The sequence below is a fragment of the Pteropus medius genome, unplaced genomic scaffold, assembly GCF_902729225.1.
Source record: "Pteropus medius unplaced genomic scaffold, Ma_sr-lr_union100, whole genome shotgun sequence".
NCBI lineage: Eukaryota > Metazoa > Chordata > Mammalia > Chiroptera > Pteropodidae > Pteropus > Pteropus medius.
In genome coordinates, this window is record NW_024352783.1 from 2,276,808 (window position 1) to 2,297,175 (window position 20,368).

The 20,368-nt window shown below is 49.1% G+C and overlaps 1 protein-coding gene across 4 annotated transcripts in view; it reads right to left on the bottom strand.

Moving 5' to 3' along the window:
* The window catches only part of GAS7 (growth arrest specific 7), a 204,732-nt gene that overhangs the window by 16,702 nt on the left and 167,662 nt on the right, over positions 1-20,368 (bottom strand). For all 4 annotated transcript variants that reach the window (XM_039847350.1, XM_039847349.1, XM_039847351.1 and 1 more), the window contains 4 exons: positions 14,174-14,263; positions 10,767-10,882; positions 8,076-8,150; positions 3,267-3,345 (listed from right to left, as the gene is read on the bottom strand). In XM_039847350.1, coding sequence (XP_039703284.1) covers positions 3,267-3,345; positions 8,076-8,150; positions 10,767-10,882; positions 14,174-14,263 — 360 coding nt within the window. The remainder of the gene's footprint in view (positions 1-3,266; positions 3,346-8,075; positions 8,151-10,766; positions 10,883-14,173; positions 14,264-20,368) is intronic.

Genomic DNA, 20,368 nt, shown 5'->3' on the forward strand with positions numbered 1-20,368 from the left:
TGCGATTGCCTGAGGCCACCAACATGGACAGCAGGCTGGAAGCAGCAGAGGTTCTCATAAAAAACCTGTTCCATGAACATTCTTCATAAGCCTTCCATCAGCTGAAGAGTGAAGCCAGCCCTGACTTACAACGTCGTGGGCATTTGGAGGGCCAGCTGCACCACTCTGGACAGCCCCTTAGAGATAGTGCTCCTCAGAACAGGGTTTTGTGCTTTAAATGTCACTGGTCTTCCTGAGAAAAGGTCTGGGGGTTACGTCTCCACATCACTCGTCACTCGGTCCTTTCCACTGCCTCCTCAGTAGCTGAGCCCTCAAGGCCATGTGACAATTTAACCTCTCTACCCCTTCCCACTTGTGAAATGGAGATACTGTTTTGCAGGGTGGTTGATAAGAGAAATGAGTTCTATCATCCTACATGAAGCTATCTAGAACACTTAAATGACTGTGATACTGTAATATAATAACAAGCATGTATTTTGGCCTTTGTCCTTGGCCCCTGGCCAGAGCTCCTAAAACCTTTGTAATTTCCTAAGCGATAAGGGTGCTAGAAGCATCTTTTGTTCTAATTTGGTTGTTGACGCTGGCTCCTGTCACAGAGCTCCTAAATCTCTTGGAATTTCCTGGGTGATAGGAGTGTCTTTTGTTCGAATGCAGCAACTCTTGGTGGGCTCCAGAATAGCTTCAGGATGGGGGCTGGTCGCCAGAAAGACCAAGCCATGATTAGAAGCTTGGAACTTTCAGCCCCACTCCCCAGTCTCTGGGAGAGGGCCCAGAGATGGAGTTAAATAATCGATCATACCTATGTGATGAAGCCACCATAAAAATCTGTAAACTACAGCGTTCAGAGAACTTCGAGATTGGTGAACATATCCATGTGCCCAGAGGGTGACGCAGCCCATCTCCACAGAGACAGAAGCTCCTGCGCTCAGGACCCTTCCAGACCTTGCTCTACGTATCTCTTCATCTGCTTGTTCGTCTGTGTCATCTATCATATCCTTTAATATACAATAAACCAGTAAAGCTACGTGTTTCCCTGAGTTCTGTGAGCCATTCTAGCAAATTATCAAACCTGAGAAGGGGGTTCTGAGAACCCCAAATCTGTAACCACGTCACAGAAGTGTGGGTAACCTGGGGACCCAGTACTTGCAACTGGCATCTGAAATGGGGGTAGTCTTGTGGGGCTGAGTCCTTAACTTGTGGGATCTGATGCTAACTCCACGTAGTTAGGATACGAATTGCATTATGTTGTAAGACACCCAGCTGGTGTCAGAGAATTGGGTCAGTGTGGGAAAACCGTTTGATGGCCGGAAGTGTTGGTGCGAGCAGTAGTAGTAAAAGGAAACAGCAGAAGAAAACAGCATTGGAGAGTGTTTTGTCACCCGAGTACTCAATAAAACAACCCAGAATTAGGGGTCCTGCTGATGGGAAGTAAATGCCACCAGGATTCCTGGGGATCTAGCAGGAGCCCTTTCAGACGCTCATGTAGGTCTGGCTCCCAGCCCCACTCACCACAATGGCAGCTTTCCCATTCATCCTCCCAGTCAAAGGAGGTTTCTACCATGCAGAGAACAGAGCTGCTGCAGGCTAGGGTCGAAGGGAGATCTAGAGGAAACACTACCCCTGATCTGAAGCTTAAAAATAACTTGCTGTTTTGTATGCAAGGCAGAAAAGAACCTAATTCACAGGAGCTCCCTTCCCTCAGAGCTTGAGCGGCAATTTCCTTGGAAAGTACTTGGTGTATACAGCGTCTGTGCCATTGTTAGTCAGGAATTCTCACTCACGTCTGGGTGTCAAGTCACTCTTGGGGCACTAACATCCTTTAAAAGCATCCCAGATCCTTATAAAGCTCCTTCACATGTCTTGGCCATTTGAGCCATTCATTCTGCCCTGTGTGTGCAGGGAACCATTATGAGTGGGTGTGGGGAGGGCTGGTACAAAGCCAGACTCCTGTCCTCCAACAGTGCATATTCCGTGGGGACCCCAAAGGCCGGAACTGCAACTGCTGTTGGTAAAGCACTAGAAAAGAGATAGAACCTGTGAGCCTTGAGTGTGGATGCTCCAAGAAGGAGCAGCCATCTTTGACGGATACTACTTTCAAAAAGTAAAATGGGTGGGTGTGCCCCTAATTTAAAAATGGGGGCTTGGAGAGGTGAAGCACTTTGTCTGAGTGCCCTCTCACACTGCAGTTTCTGACCAGTGCTAGTGGGAGAGCAGGGGGAAGAGTGTGGACCGAGAAGGCAAAGGTCACTGAGGACAGAGCCACTCTCAGGAATCTCTCTTCCTTTAAAGGCAAGTACGCTAGTGGGCAGCCCCACCAGTCCCGCGTACTTTGGTGTGAATTATGTCACTTAGACACCTGGTTAATTTTTCTCCTGAAAAGTAGCTAAGAGCCTGAGAGGGAATGTGGAGATATGAGCCAGGGTATGGGGAAGAAAGGATCATTTGGAAATATGGGGAAATCTGGAGAGAAAGTAGGACTGAAAAGAGTAGGGGGGTCAAGAGGAGATAGTCAGAGGGTCCCGTTCATTCATTACCTCAGAAAATATTTACTGAGCATCTACCATGTACCGGGCAGAACCCTGAATACCAAGGGCAGAGAAAGCGGGATAGAAATATCACTGCCCTAAGGGTCTTGGTGCTAGAGTCTTTAGAACCAAAGGAAAGAAGGCTGTTACCTAGACCGAAATTTTATAACAAAACAAAGAAAGCAAAAATAAAAAATTTTCTCTTTGGCATAGTCTAGTCTTTCCTGACACCAGGACGAAGTAGAAAATACCAACGTGGTATTTTGAAAGCCCAGCAACATGGCAGCAGGGTTTCATCACTCAGAAGCTCACCTGAGGAGTTAAGGGGAGCCCACCTTCACCTCGCAGAGGTGTGCTGGGGTAGCTTTACTGGCTCACCGAAGCCAGCTGTTACATTTGTAGGAATTTTGTGAGCTGTTTGCTAAAGGCAGCCAGTATTAAAAATTAACTAAATTTAAAATTAATAAATTATAAAAACAAGGGTATTAAATATTCAGCATGTATCACTAACTATATTTTACCATCATCTATGCTCTTGATGGATATTTCTGGTTATTGATACTATTGTGTTGGTAGGGTAGAAGCACTGTCCAATAGCTTGCTACTGTGCACAGCTTCCTGACTCTTGAAATTTACATCGCAGAAATTGGCCAACATCACAGGCTGGAGAGACAGCTGTTAAACATTTAAGAACACACCTCTGTGCAAGACCAACCCAGAGAGGCTGTGGAGAGGGATTACCTTGGCAGAGAACTTGAGGTGAACTTCTGCCTCATCTGCAAGGCTCTTCTTCACCTGCGCCCATGCTTCTCCCAGGGAGCTACAACAGGAAAGGAGACTGTCAGACCCAGAGAGAGCAGCGGTGACCTCATGTCTGAGACCACAGCCCTTCCTGAGGCATAATGGTGGGTCGTGACCCCGAATCTTGAGAAAGCATGTAACACCCAAGACTGTGAGCTTGGATGAGGCAGAGGCCAACCAGAAAACAAACTTGGGCACTGTGTTTCAACTCATGGGGCCAGATGAGCCATTCCAAACAAAGCTGAAGATCTCTGGAGCTGAGAGAACAGATTATGGCAGAGAGTTGAGTGGTTGGGGAAATATTCAGAAACCCAGAAGACTGGGGTGATGCGAGGAAGGTGGGGTGCAGCAGCAGAAGGGCCTTGATAACTGGCCAACTGCTCTCCTCATGTCTTGCCATCTCCCCTCCCTGGTTTGTTGACAAAGGGTGCAAACACCTGCTGGTGAATCATGGAAGGAGGACAGATGACTTCTCAGGGAACAGCCTTTTCTCAAATGGAAAGTACCACATAGCCCTGCTTGCAGGCAAATCTCTAACAGCCTGACTTCCAGGAGGGGTAAATGAGGACCATCTGGGTGTAGGGACCTCCTAGGGATGGCCACACAGCAGAGAAAGTTCTCCATCATCATAAGTGTGGCCCTCTGCTGGTACTGGTTCTGCATTATGAGCCCTAGTGTTACACACGGCTTACTAGAGAATGACAGAGTCTTCTAAGGCAGTGGTCCCCAACTTTTTGGCACCAGGAACTGGTGCTCCTATGAGAATCTAATGCCTGATGATCTAAGGTGGAGCTGAGGTGGTGATGCTAGGGTTGGGGAGCGGCTGCAAATACAGGCGAAGCTTCGCTTGCTTGCCCGCTGCTCACCTCCTGCTCTGTGGGCCCGGGGTGGGCAGTTAGGGACCCTTGCTCTAAGGTAAATCACTTTCCACTCTAAGATGCTTCAAGTAGAAGCTATCTCCTTAAGTCTCCAAGACTTTGGAATGTAGGCCCCCAGGCTACATTCTTATTATCTGCAATTCTTTAACCTCACCTACCTTTCAAATGATCCCCCTGATACCTTGCTCAAGACCTCTCCACCCAGCTAGGAAACCCAGGCTGAATGTTCAGTTGACTTCATTTCATCAAAAAGCCACTTCCTCCAGAGACTTCATTAAATACAAGTGGCAAAAGCTGATTAAAAGATAGCATGCTATGAGGGTTCTGAGTTTCAAGCAGAGAAGCCAACAGCTGAGAATTACCCAGCAGAACTGATTCCTTTGATCACAGCTGGGGCAGCTCTGGACAGTCTGGCTCCCCATCTGATCCAGCAGATGGGTGGGAGGTCCAGGGCAGGGGAAGGACAGGGTGGAAGCAGATGTGGTCATCAGACAGATACGGGAACAGAATACCAGATCCAGAAACAGACTCACAGATGCAGGTGACTGCTGTGCAACAAGATGCCAAATTATCTCAATGGAGAATGGGCAGTCTTTCTAACAAATGGTGCAGCTATGACTGTATGTCCATAGAGGAAAAGAAGAAATCCTGACCCTGACCTCATGCCATACACGCAGATTATCTCGAGATGGATCGCAGACCTAAAGTGAAAATCAACACTACACACAGCTTCCAGAAGCAGTCTCAGCAGGAGTGGGAACTTGATTAAAGGGTGATGGGGAGGGGTTCATCCCTGCAACTGAGCTACATATGAGCCTCCAGAAGGTGAAATAAGAGCCCGCAAGCCGCAAAGGTCCCGATAGTACCGAGGATGTGCGAGTCTACAACCAGTGGAGCATGTGGTGGCCTGAGAATGTCATCTGAGGGCTACTGGGAGGATAGGAGGAAGCTGTTTCACACTCAGGAAAACGTTCTTGGCCTCGTCTCCAGCCTGGGCATTCAGAGTGAGAGGACATCATTCAAATGGCCTGTCTAAGCTAATACATCCCCCATGCACACCCCCACTCCAATATTCCAGGCCCCTTCGAAGCACTTCACAATTTAGAAAAAAGCAATTTAGAAATTCTCTCATTTGAAGAGATACTTTTCATCTGATAAGTAGTTAATAGAAAAAATAAAATCTGAGATATAGTTCTGTTCCAATATATGGTCCGAGGCATGCCAAAGCAAAATGCACGTTACTGTCACAATTACCAACCAGAAAAGACCAAAATCCCATTTCCTTTCCACAGAGGGGAGAAAAACTGAAGGCAGAAAATAAATAACATTATTCTGTTTATACGTGCCAATGTGCACGTATCCTATGGAATCAATTTGAATACAGCACCTGAGTTGCAAAAGCAGCTCAAGTGTCCCTATTGGCACCTTCCAAGGTTGCCCTGAATTTCTAGGCTCCAGCACTGAGCTTTGAAAGTTTCAAGCCAAACTGGGCCAATGTCCAAAGCTGTGTATAAATGCAAAACAGTGTTGTGACGCATTGTAAGTAGGGGGCCATGTGTTCACGCCCCACATCCCAACAGTGCCTGCCGGAAGGAGCGTGTGCCTGGGGTTAGCGTGTGTGTGCAGTGGCGATGGGGCACATGTTCATGCCACGTTGGAGGTAAGTAGCATCCATGCACAAACGTGAGCGTGTGCAGGGTTGCCCTATGTTTGTAGGTGCATGTGTGTACAGCGTGGTGGTGCAAGCCTGACTTGTTCAGTTGGGAGCATATGCTGTGCATGTTGGCAGGACGGAGTGTCCTTGGCAGCAGCCCAGGCTGAGGAGCTGGAAGCGGGAAGATGCTGGGGCAGCACTGCAGTCACAAGGCATGGAAATATGTAAAAAAGCCCCCTGCCCAGGGAGGAAGGGCAACTCCCTCTTGAGCCCCTTTCCTGCCCTCCTCTCAGGCCCAGCATATAAAACAGAAGGGGGCCAGAGGTAACCTCATTTATCTCTGTAGAAGAGACACTGGCCCTGATGGGTCGCCCTGAGGCCTTTGGCTGGCGGTCAGTAGAAACCATTCGGAGGCGGCCTGTTGGCTGCGCAGTGAGCCCATGCAGAGGCCTTAATCAAAGCCACATTTGGTTGGCAAAGCCCCGTCCCCTGGGGGATTTCAAGCCATGCAGGCAGATCTGGACTTGTGTAACATCACAGCTCTCTGACAATCACAGAAGGTCTTCCTTCCTCTGGAGCTCACTGCCCTTACAGGAGGGGTTCAGACTCTGCACTGGAGGTTGGACTAGACTGAGGACCCTGGGGACCTTTGAGCTCTAACTTCCTGAGCCGTGGTTTTTATTTTTGAGGTGAAATTCACACAACATAAAATCAATCATTTTAACAAGAACAATCCAATGGCATTTAGTACATTCGCTATGTTGTGCAACCACCACCTCTACTTCCAAACCATTTTTATCCCCTATTATGGAGTGAATGTTTGTGTCCCTGCAAATTCCTATGTTGAAGCCCTAACCCCTCAGTGTGACTGCTGCCTGGACATGGGCCCTCTATTATGTTAATTAAGGTTAAATGAGGTCATAAAGGTAGGGCCCCGATCTGACAGGATTCTGTGTCCTCCTTATGAGAGACACTGGAGACCTTGCTCTCTCTCTTCATCAAGGAAAGATTGTAGTGAGAAGGCACAGCCTGCAACGCAAGGGGATGGCTCTCACCAGAAACCAACCCTGCTGGCCCCTCGATCTTGGACTACCAGCCCCTAGAATTGTTATTAAGATTCTGTTGTTTAAGCCACACAGTGACTCTATGATATTGTTACAGTGAATACACACCCCCACCAAAATCAACCTCATACCCATTAAGCAGTTACTCTCCCGTCCCCTAAAAACCCCCAACTCCAGGCAACCACCAATCTTCATTCTGTCTCTATGGATCTGTCTATTCTGGATGTTTCACATAAATGGAATTATACAATATACAACCTTTGTGTCTTGCTTCTTTTACTTCATCCACATCGTAGCATGGATCAGTACTTCATTCCTTTTTATAGCTGAATAATATTCCATCATATATCCATATATCCAACGTGGATAAACTACAATTGTTTATCCATTCATTCCTTCATGGATTTGGGTGGTTTCTACCTTCTGGCTATTGCGAATTGGGCTGCTAGGGGCAATCACGAGCATGTATTTGAGTGTCTGCTTTTAATTCTTTTGAGCAAAAATCTAGGAGTGGAATTTCTGGGTCATAAATATTTAGCTTTTTGAGGCACTGTCAAACTGTTTTCTACAGTGGCTGCATTTTATGTTCCCACCAGCATGTTGAAACTCTTAATTAACAAGATAGAGCAGAGAAGGCTATGGTCTTCCTTCTACTAGGGATCCTTCTGTGGCTAGGAGGGTGGGGCTGAGCTTTCTCCAGCCCAGGTTCCACCCAAGGCTAGCCAGGGAAGGGAGCCTGGGCCTAAGGCCCATAGGAGGGAATTCTAAACAAGAGGCCAGGTGAAGAATCCTTTCACATCGAGGTTCCTACCAGCCTGCCCTCAGAGAAAGGAGAACGGGGGTAGCCTTCTGGGAGCTGGTGCCCAGCTACCAGTGAACAGGGCAGAGGGGACCCTAACATATTCCAGCACATGGCAGGAGGCCCTTGACCCTGAGAGGGAAGACAAAGTAAGTGCCAACCTTGAGCACACATGCCCACACCTGAAATCATGGGTGCCAAGCTTGAGCCATGAATGCCCACCCTGAGGATGGGACCCCACCTTGAGCTAGCCTGTGGAAACTTCCTCATCCAATCAGCGATCAGTGAAAAAGGGTCTCCCTTCTTGAGTGTCCCCTCTCCCTCTCCACTCCCATCACTGTCCTCCCCACTCACCCTTCTTCCTGTGCGGCCAAGGAGTTCTGAGACAGCTTAGCTAAGTTTTTCGCATATTCTTCTTCAATCTTTATCCTGCAAAGGGGGAAAAAAAAAACCAACATGGCAGCTCTCCATACTAGACTGTGGGTCCAACCTGCAGCCTTGCTGCTTATTAACCATATTAAGGAACGCACTAGACCATAAGCTCTGAGAGTACATGGCTGTTTTTCTGTCTGCCTGACACACAGTAGGAGCTCAATAAATATTTGCTGAATGAATGAACAAAATGGTCTGAACCTCCATCTCCTCATCTGCAAAATGGGATAGTCCTATCTGTCTCCCTAGGCTGTGAGAGTGAAGCGCTGTCACTTGCACAACTCTGAACACGGGGCTGGACACATGGCAGGCGCAGTGCTTGAATAAATGAATGTAATCAGCATGGACGACAGGAATGCCCAGTGCTGTCCTCCTCTCCCTTTCAGCCCAGTGCTCTGGGTTAAGACCCTCCAAGGTGGCATCGGCCCCTCAGAAGCAAAAGCAGAACCTCTCCCTATGGTTTCCCAGCCCCCAGTGCCTCTAACTGTCAAGCTGCAGGGCATAAGTATTTCCATGGAAACCAGGCAATGTCCAGAGCCGGCTGGTTCCATTTCCCCGGAGAGGGAAGTTGCCTTGGATTTTGCTTCCAGCAGGCAGGCCCTTGACACACTTTCAAGGCAACTCTCCGGGGAGTGTTCTGTAATATCTGGCACATCCGTGTTCAATGTGTTGTCAGAAGTATTGTTCGCTGCTTAAGCGGTCCTCAGGACCCACATGGGAAATGAGGGAGCTGTGCTGTGACAACCAGAGCCGGCCTCACAGAGCCCCTGGTTCACCACTCGACAAATGGAAAAACAGGGCTGCAGCATTTTCTTCCTGGCCACTCAGAAGCTGCTGCCCAAAAGGTGTGATGATGTAGACACTGACGGCCTGACCAAGTCCCATGGCAGCATTCTGAGTACTAATTATGTCACAATTTGGCACTGAGAGACCCACAATCTTGTTCTTTTTCTCACTGCTTTGCTTTCAGTGCCATCTCTGGCTGGTCTCTATGTCCTCTCAAGTCCATCTCCTGCCTCATCACTTCCTCTCTATTCACTCTGCCTTGAGCCCCACCTCCCCAAGATGACAGAGATGGCCAGCCTGCAGCCTCCAGCCTGTGGCCAGAGATCTCTCTGGAAAAAAGATCGAACCATGTCACACTCTTAATTTCAAACCTCCAAGGTATCCTCCATGCCAACCACACGTATCAGGTATGAAGCCTGTCTGCTTGCTGAGTGTCACCTCCGGAGCCAGGGCTGGCATCACTTTCACCCCCTGCCCGCTTCCTTATGCTGAGGCCACAGCAAACCACCAGGTGTCTGCCCCCTGACCTCACTCTGCGCCTCAGTTCTCATTTCTCCCGGCTCTGAATGCCGGAGTCTGCATTTCTCAGGGAAGACCACAGTTCTCAAATGGCAGATTCCGTTTATTTGCAAACACGATGTTTTCACAAAAGTATAAACCATAAATGTGTTCAAACTTTGGCTTTTACAACCATTTTCTGATTTGCCTGTTTTACACTATGGTTTTCTTGTACCTGAGCTATGCAACCTCTCATTTCCCTACCAGTTTAATAGGTCATAAAATAAAGATTTCATTATACAAATAGATAATGGGCCTCCTAGGGAAAAGAGTGGCTTTGAGATGACAAAGAATTATTACTCGATTATTGTTGTTATAATTAAAAAAGAAATATTTAAAAATATATTGCCATTTACTGTAAATATTTCCAGGGAGTCCTGGAAACTCCAGTTAGAAAGCTGTGTGTGTGTGTGCAAGCACACGTGAGTGTGTGTGGTGGGGTGGGAGAATGTGCATGTGGGGGGTGGTGGTGATGCAGGTGTGTGGGTACGTCAGTGTGTGTTTAATAGGGTTTCAGAACTTGGAGAGAGAGGTAGAAAAGGAACTTCTCTTTGTAGCTTTTCCCAGTTCCATCAGGCTGAATTTATCATTTCCTCATCTATGTTTAAATAAACCACTATTTTAATCCTTGCACTTATCATAATCACCTTACCTGATTCTTCCATTAGACTGAGCTCCTTGAGGCAGGGATGGGATTGGAGACAGGGAGGGCCGGAGGGGGGCTCTGTATGCCTAGGCCCAGGACACAGTTTTGGTTCAAAGGTGAATGGAAAGGTAACATTCACCTCTTTCGTTATAAGGCACAGTGCTTCAAATGAGGGCCATGTAGGTAAGTAAAGGAGCCAATCAGTGCGTGTGGGGAGACAGTAGGGAGTGGCGGAGACTGTGGCAAATGGGGAACACACGATCCCTCCACAGGGGCGGCTGCTACTCAGCTCCAGCCAACTGTTGTGTAAGGGATGCAGAGCTCCTGTTCCCCAACTTACTGCTTTCTCCAGAAATGCTAGATATCGAGATTTTAATGTAAAAACCTACCAGTTAAAAAAAATTGTTGACTCAAATCTTAAAAATACTACACTGGCTAAAGCAACACAGTTGCTGGTCAATCTGTCCTAAGGGCCTTGAGTTTGTGACTCCAGTCTCATGTGGTGCTACCTAAGCCCAGTACTGGATATACAGTGCTCGCTCCTGATGCTCACGCCCCTCAGGCTAAGGGGCCAACCTGGGGGCTGCCACCAGTCTCCGGACATGGGAGGGCCCAGGCCTTACCTTTCCCGGATGAATTCTGACATTTCCTTCTGCATCTGTTTGCCCTTCAGTTGTTTCTGAAGCAGCAGTTCAAACCCAGCCACAGTGCCATTGCCTTGGGGGTCCTTCTTATCAGCCTGGAAAGGAAACAGAAGCAGGAGAGTTTAGGTGATGGCTGGAGCCACAGGAAAGGGTAGACAGAACCCAGAAGGGACCCAGATGTACTTGGCAACTCCAACCTCAGCCGAAGCAGGAGGATGGGAGCAGCAGTCTTGGTTGCCCCAACTCGTGTCTCTCCTGGTGCCCCTACTCCCATGTGCTCCCTGATGCCTAAAGCCCTTACGGCCGCTGCTACCCCATGTCCGTGCCCCTCAACCTCCTAATCTGGGGAAGAAGCGGAAGGTCAAGTGGCCAGGAGCATAAGTTCTGATCCCCAATAGCCTATTACTTTCCACCAGGTGGCTGCTGAGGCTGGCCAGACTCCCTAGGGAGCCCCGACTGCATGCTGAGACAGTCTGTGACCTTGGGGCATGTGCCCCTAACCCTGAGCCATCCATTTCCTGTCAGCTTCTAGCACTGGACAGGCAGTGACATCATCCAGTGCACGTTCATAAAAGATCATAGTGGCTTCTGGGGAGAAACTGGATCGAAGGGAAATCAGAGTGGAAAAGGGCAGGCTGCCAGGGTTAACGTCCCCGCTGGGGGACCTCAGGCAAGTTCTTCAGTCACTCCAAGCCTAAGCCACTTCATCTGTGAAATTGGAGAAATAATGGCCCCCACCACATATGGTCATTTTGGGATAAATGACATGTGGAAACGGCTTAGCACACTGCTCAGTATATACTAAATACTCAATAAATAGTATCGACTATTAATTATTTTTAAATGAAAGGACTCAGAGAAGATGGCCAAGTCAATGAAATGGATACTTAGAATCCAATCCATTTTGCAAGTAAATACTCTTAAAATTTCAAATTAAATGCTTTTGCTTCATTTTGCCTCCACTTCCTCAAGAATGCCCGAATACCTCTTTCCTGCTCGTACCTCCAGCATGGCCTTCCCTGCCCTCACAGCCATGGCTGCTGGAGAACAACTTGCAGAGCCTGCTTGGGACCTGACTGGCAACTCCTCCATTAAAGCCTTTCCCCACCAGGATCCAGGGTCAAATGCCTCTATACTCAATGGAAGGAGTTAAAAATATGTCCTCTGACATCACAGAGAGGTGCAGGTGCAACGGTGAGAATCCTGGGCTAGGGTCAGCTCAGCCACTGGGTGATGCAGTCAGGTCTTTCTAATCCTAGGCTGCATCTTCCCGCCTCCCACCCCTTGAAATAGGAGTGGGTTGTATCAGTAAGATCCCTTCCAGAAAATGTTTCAGACAGGGAATGGAAAGGGGTTGGATGCCTGGAGAGAAGCCCACTTATCACTGTCAAGTAGGTGAAATGTTTTACAGACACCTCCTTGCTCCCTCCCAATGTGGGATCCTTTCGTCAGCTGCCCTGAACCAAGACCCTCTGAGCCACACTTCGGTACCTCTGTGACAGGGATAGCCCCACCACTGGAGTGTATGATGTCGCAGTGGGGCTGCCCTTGCTGTTTAAAAGTTTCTCCAAGTATATTTAAGATTTGTACATTTCATTACATGAAAACTGCATCTTGATACAAAAGCAAAAGAAACATTATACACAGTACTGAGCCCCAATCTGCCCCCCTACCCCCGCATAGGATGGATATACTGGAAAAAAACTGGTATGAGGCAATGGGCTATAATGGCTGCGTTAGCAGAGAGATTTCTATTAGAAGAAAAGGCCTTGATGGTCACGGAGATAAAACCCTATAGAAAGTATCAGAGTCCCAGGAGAGCTAGAATTAAGATGAGAACCCACAAGTGTTGAGTTCCTGGATGCTGCTGAGCCACAGCAGGGTCACACGCTCCCCGATACCCCCGCAATACCCTGTACGTTGACCTCCAGCTCCTGGGTGCCCATTCCCAGGCCTCTTGCTCGTCCCTGAACAATAGTTCCTTCTTTAGGGTTGACGTCTCCTAACCCAGCTCCTTCTCTTCATCTCCACGCTGCCATGATCCTTCCTGATGTCCCGCAGCCACCTGCTTAATTGGCACCCCTGCCTACTCACAGTCCTCACTGCCCAATGCATATAAATCAGAGCACATCACATTTCCACTTAAAACCCTCCGATATCTTTCTACTGCAAACAGAATAAAACCCAATGTGCTTACAAGGCCTGTGAAGTCTTTTACATTCTGACCCCTGTTCACCCTGGCCTCTGAGCTCAGCCCCTTGGTATGTCTGATGCTAAAGCCAGAGCTCTTTTTATAATGTTTGCTGCCTCTGCACAGATCTCAGATCTGGAAGAAACACAGCTGAGCCATAAGACTTGTCCCTACCAGGGGGAAACAGGAATCGCTGGATTATCTTCTAAAGCACAACTGATTCGGTAGAAAGAAAGAAAGAGCTATTGTCCAGTAATCGGTTAGCAAATCTAAAAAAGGATAGGAGATCCATTCTGCACAGTGGTGAATAAACACTTTTATTTATTTATTGTTTCTCTGGTTCTTTGCAAAGTGTTTTTTTTTGTTAGTTAGTTAGTCTGTTTGTTTTAAGTGTACAATTCAGTGGTTTTTAATCTATTGACAACGTTGTGCAACCATCTCACTAGCATATGATTCCAGAATGGGGTGATCTCATTTTGAAAGTCATTGCTGACTTTAAAACGCAAATGTCCAGGGCCATTCCCAGAGTTTCTGAGGAGGTGAACTATGCATTCGTCAAGATATTTAATTGTAGAAAAACACGCATAACATAAAATTTACCATCTTAAACCATCTTCGAGTGTACAGTTCAGTGGCATTAAGTACGTTCACACTGTTGTACAGCCATCACCACCACCATCTCCAGAATTTTTCTCTTGCGAAACTCTGTACCCATTAAACAATGTGCAAAAGTCCTAGAATGACAGAACTGTTAAAGCTGGGGCGTTCTCCAGGCCCTTGTGTCCAACCTCCTTGTGACTTCTATGGAAACAGAGAGGCCCAGTAGGTGAAGCACTTGTCCAAGGTCACCTAAAAGAGTGACAGAGCAGGTCTGCAGCCCAGACTCCTTTACTGAAATTGATTCTAGTCTCTTGCCTGAGCAGCAAAGAAAGTGACCCTCCAGCTTACTCGCTTTCTGGCTGGGGTTTCTGTATTGCCATGAATGAAAACCCTGTTGATTCTCTGAGATTTATACAACAATCTGGACTCCAAGAGGGCCTGAAGATCCTGCCTCAGGGGCTAAACCTACTACTGGTCCTTTAGGTTTCAACAGGCAAGATCCCTCTTCTCTGAGCTCAAGGCCCTCATGCCCCTCCTGCATGTCGACTTCTGGTCCTCAGGGCCACGGTGTAGGAGAAACTGAGGCACCACTTACCCAGAAATAGTCGCAGTAGCTCCATTCAGTTGGTTTCAGCAGCTGCTGTTCTGGCATTGTGTCTGGGTGAGGGAACGTCACACAGTTTATCTGTAGGGCACAGAACAGGGGGAAAAATTAATTGGCTGGAGGGTTGGGAGAAGCTGAGAAAGCTTTGCTCCTGGGATACAGCACTACAGACATCTGCCTTTAGGATCAGCCTAGAGATGCTCCAGGGGACAACATTTCAAAGGAAGGGCGACCAGCACTAACACCCACCCCAGAGGGTCTGGCTTCTGTCCAAAGTCCTGGAGGACAGAGTAACAAGATCTATCAAAGTTGCAAACACCCAGAGCTTTTGACGCAGTGACTGCACTCCAAAGAGTCTGTCCTACGGATATACCTGCACATATGGGCAGTGACATACAGACACAGTTTTTCACACAGTTTTTCACCACAGAACCATCTGCAATAGCAAAAGGCTGGACACAACTCCTTTGTCGATCAGCAGGGGAACAGTAAAAGAAACTACAAGAAGGCCATCTATGGGAATCGTATCCACAATGAAAGGCACTTTGACAAAGTTCTTATGGGTTGATAAGGAAGATCTATCAGGATAGACTAAGAGGGAAGGAGAGGGAGCAAGGTGTAAAATAGTATTTACTGTATGCTACCATTTGTGTAAAAAAGGTGTGTGTGTGGGGGGGGATACACACACATTGGTTATTTACATATAGAATACTTCTGGAAGCTGATAACATCATTTGTTTCCAGGGAAAGGAATTATGTGGCTGAGGGTCAAGGGTGAGAGGTTACCTGGTGCATTTTATCTCATAAAGTGTATTCTATGGACAAAGAGAGGTTAAAATTGTAATTTAGGTGTACTCTGAAGCTAGCCCTAGCCCAGGAGACTGCAATGCAGAAATTTCTGGGGATCTGTCTGACTTTTCTGCCCAAGCATACCCCTGGTGGTGGAAGTGGCTTTGCCACTGCTCCTGCTGATGTCCCTTTAAGCCCTAGATCCACTCCCTTGGTGCCAGCTAATCTATGTTCTTTGTGGGAGCTGCAGAGCCTCAGGGAGGCAAGGCCTGAGCCCTGTCAGTCTTTAACCCCTCATCGCAGCCCTGGCATCTGCTGAAGCAGGTGTCACATGGTCAAGGCAAGAACAATGCAGAAAAACCCTGAATTTTGAGACGAAGGCCATGAACTCCAAAGCCAGGCAGCTCATGCAACAAGTGAGGTGCCCGCATGTCTCAGAAACTGCAGCTTGAGTGTGGGGAGGATGACCAGCCTCTGCTTCGGGAAGGGGAGGGTGTCTAAGGGGCAGATTCCTCACAGTTCGCACCAACTGCTGTCAAGCCAGAATGAGAAATCCAGTGTCGTCAGGTCATGTGATGACTCAAGAGAAGTAGAAGATTGGGATTTTTATTGAAGTGTCTCAATTCTGAAATGTTGGCCAATTTAATAATAACAACAACATCAATAACAATGCAGTGTAAGCCAAACCAACTCCTCTGCCAGCTGAGTCAGACCCATGGGCTCCTAGCCGTGACCTCTGGTTCAGGGGCTCGAGGGTGGCTGGAAGGAAATCTAGGCCTCCCTAGCTCCCAGGGGCACAGGCCTCATTTGCAGTCCTGGTAGGAGAACATGGGAAGAGTCTAGCCAAGAAAAGGAGCCCCCTCCTCTTGGATGCTGACATTGGCTGAAGTCAGGGTGGAGATTCCCACTCTGGAGGGACATATGGCACTGTAGGAAGGATCAGGGCAGATGGGCAGCACCGAATTCCATCAAGGTCAAGATGAAGGCCTAAGGGACCCACCATGGGTGAGGAGTTTTTTCTCAATGAAGTACCCACAGCCACTCAAGGTGTCACTGGCCTGCAGGAGCCTGCTTGGGGGGAGGGCCAACCTTTCAATGCCCAGCATCAGGGAACGGTCTCCCAACCCCTCTCTTTGGACTGACACCACAAGGTGTGTCCAAAGGTGAGTTTCCTTCAGGGCTCTGACGACTCACTGTGGTGTCAGCCTCATCTGCAGAAATCGCAGAAACAAGGGATGGAATACAAAGTCTCACACAGTCCTCATTTCACGCTCCAGCTAGTCGTGTCAAGAAATAATGATGATCACAGTCCACCTTTATTTTGCTTAATAATGTAGTACATTAAAATTTCAACTAAACTTAACGATAAATTAACTATGACATTATATTGGGCAATAAGAATCATGGACTAGAAGGCTGAAGGCACTCAGAGTGGTGTAAATGCCCTGTCAGGGGTCTGGAAGGTGACAGGTCCACAAATGGCCCCGTAACAGGCACTGAAAGAGAGCTAGCTAGGATGGGAGAGAAGGGGTGGGAGAAGATAATACCTCATCCCCCCTTGTGGCTTCTGCCACTCTGTAAGGACACCAGTCCTTGGGGGTACTGGTCAGGAGCCCCAGGATGGCTGTCCCTGACTCTGTCACTATGGTTTGGGAATTAGTCACTGCCAGCTCTCCTACAGAAATTTCCCTGAATCCCAGAGCCCTTCACCCCCTGGTGGGTGCCTGGAGAACTGCACCTCGCTGCGCACCAGGAGGCAGCTGAATCAACTCGTGGAATTCCTGGGGAGTCCTTACTCAGGCACCCTGCCAAAAGCTTTGCATGCATTCTCACTCCATCTCCCCAGCAACTCTGTGAGCTGGGTAACATCGGCCTCATTTTATATGAGGAAACCAAGGATCACAGAAGAATTTGAATCCTGGAGGGCTGACAGCAGACCCAAGCCCTCAACCACGATGCTCTTAAGTGGGAACACTTGCTCGTCTACTTTCCACGAAAACATTTGTTGAATGGCTACTCGGTGCCACGCACGACGCTAGATCTTCCCAGAACTTTGCACACGTACACCTGTAATTACGCTTCTTGTGACTGTCTATTAGCATCTCTCTTCCTTGCCAGACTGCTCCATGAGAGGAGGAAGACCACTCTTTGTTTGTTTCCCTGTTATGCCCCTACTACTTGACAGCATAGTCACCTGACGAGTGCTCAGTAAATGTTTCTTGGTGCAATGACTGAAGGCTAAAGATAGAAGGTATCATCTGTGCGCTCAACAGTTTTATAGCCTTGCGAAGGAGGCAAACAATAAGCTATTGCAATACTTTGGGATAAATCTACCACTGGGGTAAGCCTGGGGTGCTGGGGCTCCAGGAAGGGGAGGAATCTCAGAGGGAATGATATTAAGGTAATAAGAGTAGGATTGAGACAGACAGGGGGCTGGGAGGTGAAGAGTGTTGCAGGGAGGAAAAGAGCTCAGGGGTTCGGGATGCACTGCAAGGTTGGGAGCATGCTGTTCTGTGTGGCGGGGGCTCACGGTCAGGGAGAAGGCGACACTGAGGCCAGAGGGGGCCTTGCAGGAGTGAGCACCTCTGGCAGGGGAGGGATGTGACTGGGTTGCTACAGCGTGAAAGATGCACTGGACGGAAAATACAGCCAACCTCAGCCCCTACAGGAGGCTCCAGTGACCAGGAAGCGTGACAGTGGCTCAGAGCACTGTAGTAAAGTGAAGGAGCAGAAAAATGTGGGACAGACTTTGCAGACAGACTTCAGAGTACCATGAAGTTAACTCACTGACTGTTTACCAGGGGTGACTTTGACTGCCCCCACCACCCCAGGGACATTTGACAATCTGGAGGCATTTTTGGTTGTCACAACTAGGCGGGGAGTAGGAAGGTGAATTTGCTACTGGCATCTGGTAGGTAGAGGCCAGGGATGCCAGTGCACTGCACAGGACAGTTTCCCCTCCACCCGCCAATAAAGATGTCCAACCCAAAATGTCAATAGTGCCAAGGCTCAGAACCCCTGCGTTAACTGGCCTGGGTGGACAGGACTGTTTTCATTCACTGGAACAAGAAACATGTGGGTGGGGGATGGGGGTTGATGCCAGGGAGAGGGGGGCTGTGGCAGGGGAGGAGGATGCTGAGAGCTGTGATGTGTGCTGATGTCCTGAGCATTTAGAGCCGAAATATTCACTGGCAACGACCTAGTTCAAGCTCATGCACAGACAAGTCCCTTGCCCACTATCACGCAGCTAAAAAGTGGCAGAGCAGGGTCCAGACTCGGTTTCCTGGGCCACTCTTACCCTCATCCTGTGCTTCTATGACCTCAGGCCTCAGAGTCAAAGTTCACGTGTCCCTGGATCAGAAGGTCTGGGAAAGGACAGGCTGCCCCAGGCTGACCATGGGCTCCACCCAGTAGGGCTCTAAAGTCTAGAGAGGGAAGAAGGTGGGAGAGGCCTTTCCCCAAGGAAACCTCCACGTGTGGATTCCTGGCCCCTCCTGGGTGACATTTTTCAGATGATTAACACCACCTCTGCACCTCTGGGACAGAGCTTGTCCTCCTCCCAAGGGCACGACAAGAGCCTTGATCCCATGCTCCACCTGGTAATCACAGGGGATGTGCTAAGGGAACCACCTTCTGCTCTGACAAGAGTTAATAATGTGCCAGCCTATCCTAAATGCTTCACACGTATTACCTCATCTAATCCTCACAGCAACCTGCCAGGCAGGTGCTATTGTTACCCCCATTTTACAGATGAGGAAATGAGAGCACACAGAGCCGTTAAGTAACTTATACAGGATCCCACGGCTTGTGTAGTGGTGGAGTCAGGGTCTGCAGCCAGGCAACCTGGGCACTTAACCCCCGTCACACTACCTTTCCAACACGCTGAGGCGAAGACATGCACCACATTCCTACCTGACGCAGGGGCTCAAGTTGGAAAGGGTGTTCAACAGGGAGTGGGGGGAGGGGAGTTATGCCTCCCAGTGTGTACTGTTCCGAAAAAGGTCCAGGAGCCACTCCCACTCTCACCTGCCCTGAGATCACCATCCTTAACCAGCAGCATCTTCACTCTGGCACCCTCAGATAAATGGAGTGAACCCACCCCCTCCCCAACAGCTCGCTGTGCAGCTGAAGTTCTTCCAGAGCCATCCTGCACAGGGGCAGTCAGAACCACAAGGGCTGCCCCCCAAAACTGGGGAGTTCTGGAGGGGCTGTAGCCACCAATAAGGAACCTGGCCATGGCATGAGAATGGCTGAACACAAATGTGACCCACCCAAGGGGCCCGACCTAGGGAGGCCCTGAACACACTCCCGTCCTGCCCCCCAATTCCTGGCTCCAGGCCAGCACAAATGCTGTGCTGGAGGGCAGAGGCTGCAGCTCCTCGCCCACTTATCTGGCCAGCGCCTGTGCACAGAAGAGACAATGGCTTTACAACCAAGCAGGCCCTGGATTTTCTCCTGGAGGGAGGCCTATCTGGGTGGGGAAGGGAGGGGAAAAAGTCAGAGCTGGGTCTGTGAAAGCAGGAAATAAACAATCCCAAGGGCATGCCTCCAGCCCATGAGCTCCCTCACAGGGTTCCAGGGCCCCCAACAGGCCACATCAGTCCCAGAATTCCTCTTTCCAGAAGAGGAGTGTGGCTGGTGGCTTTGTTGCCATTTTCTGGAATCCTCTAGATTCTGACACATCACGTTTATGCCAAGGACTGTCACTCTGATGAAGCAGCTATCTCTATTATTGGCCAAGCCCAGCTCCCCACTGCACTTGTTTGCCCTTTCAAAACTCACTCCAGGCCACCAGTGGGTGGGGAAGCTGGAGAGTCAGAATCAAGCTCAGTCCTCACTGCTCAGCCTCACCAAGAACCAGGCTGGCTCCTAGATGCACCACTCTTTCCGGCCCAGGCCTGCAAATTTCTTTGGGATCATACAGTGTGGGATGAGCTTACCCCAACCCGACAAGCAGCAGAGAGGTAGCTGTGCCTCAGCCTTCCGGGAGCCTGGACCTCTTCCTTTCCCCAACCTGAGTGGCCCTACAGTATCTCCTCCTTGTAGACCATGAGCTCTGAAGGATCAGAACCCAGAGGAAGGGGCTGTGTGCAGGGAGCACAAGTGCTGTGTGCTGAAGGAGAGGGCGGCACACAGAGGTCTCAGCCATCTCCAGCCTGGAGACCTGTGGGGCACCTGGGTGGGCAGCTAGCAGACTCAGGTCCAGTCCGGGGCTTTGTCCTTCACTCTCTGCTGCTGGACAGTCCCGACCATCCTCCGTTTCCCCGGCAAATATTTACCAGGGCTTGAGTGTTTGCTTAAAACTCTGGGAGTGTTGGTAACAATGCAAACCAGAGAGATGCACTGTAGGTCTAAGACTCCATGGAGAATCCTGCATTTTCAACAAGTATTCCAGAG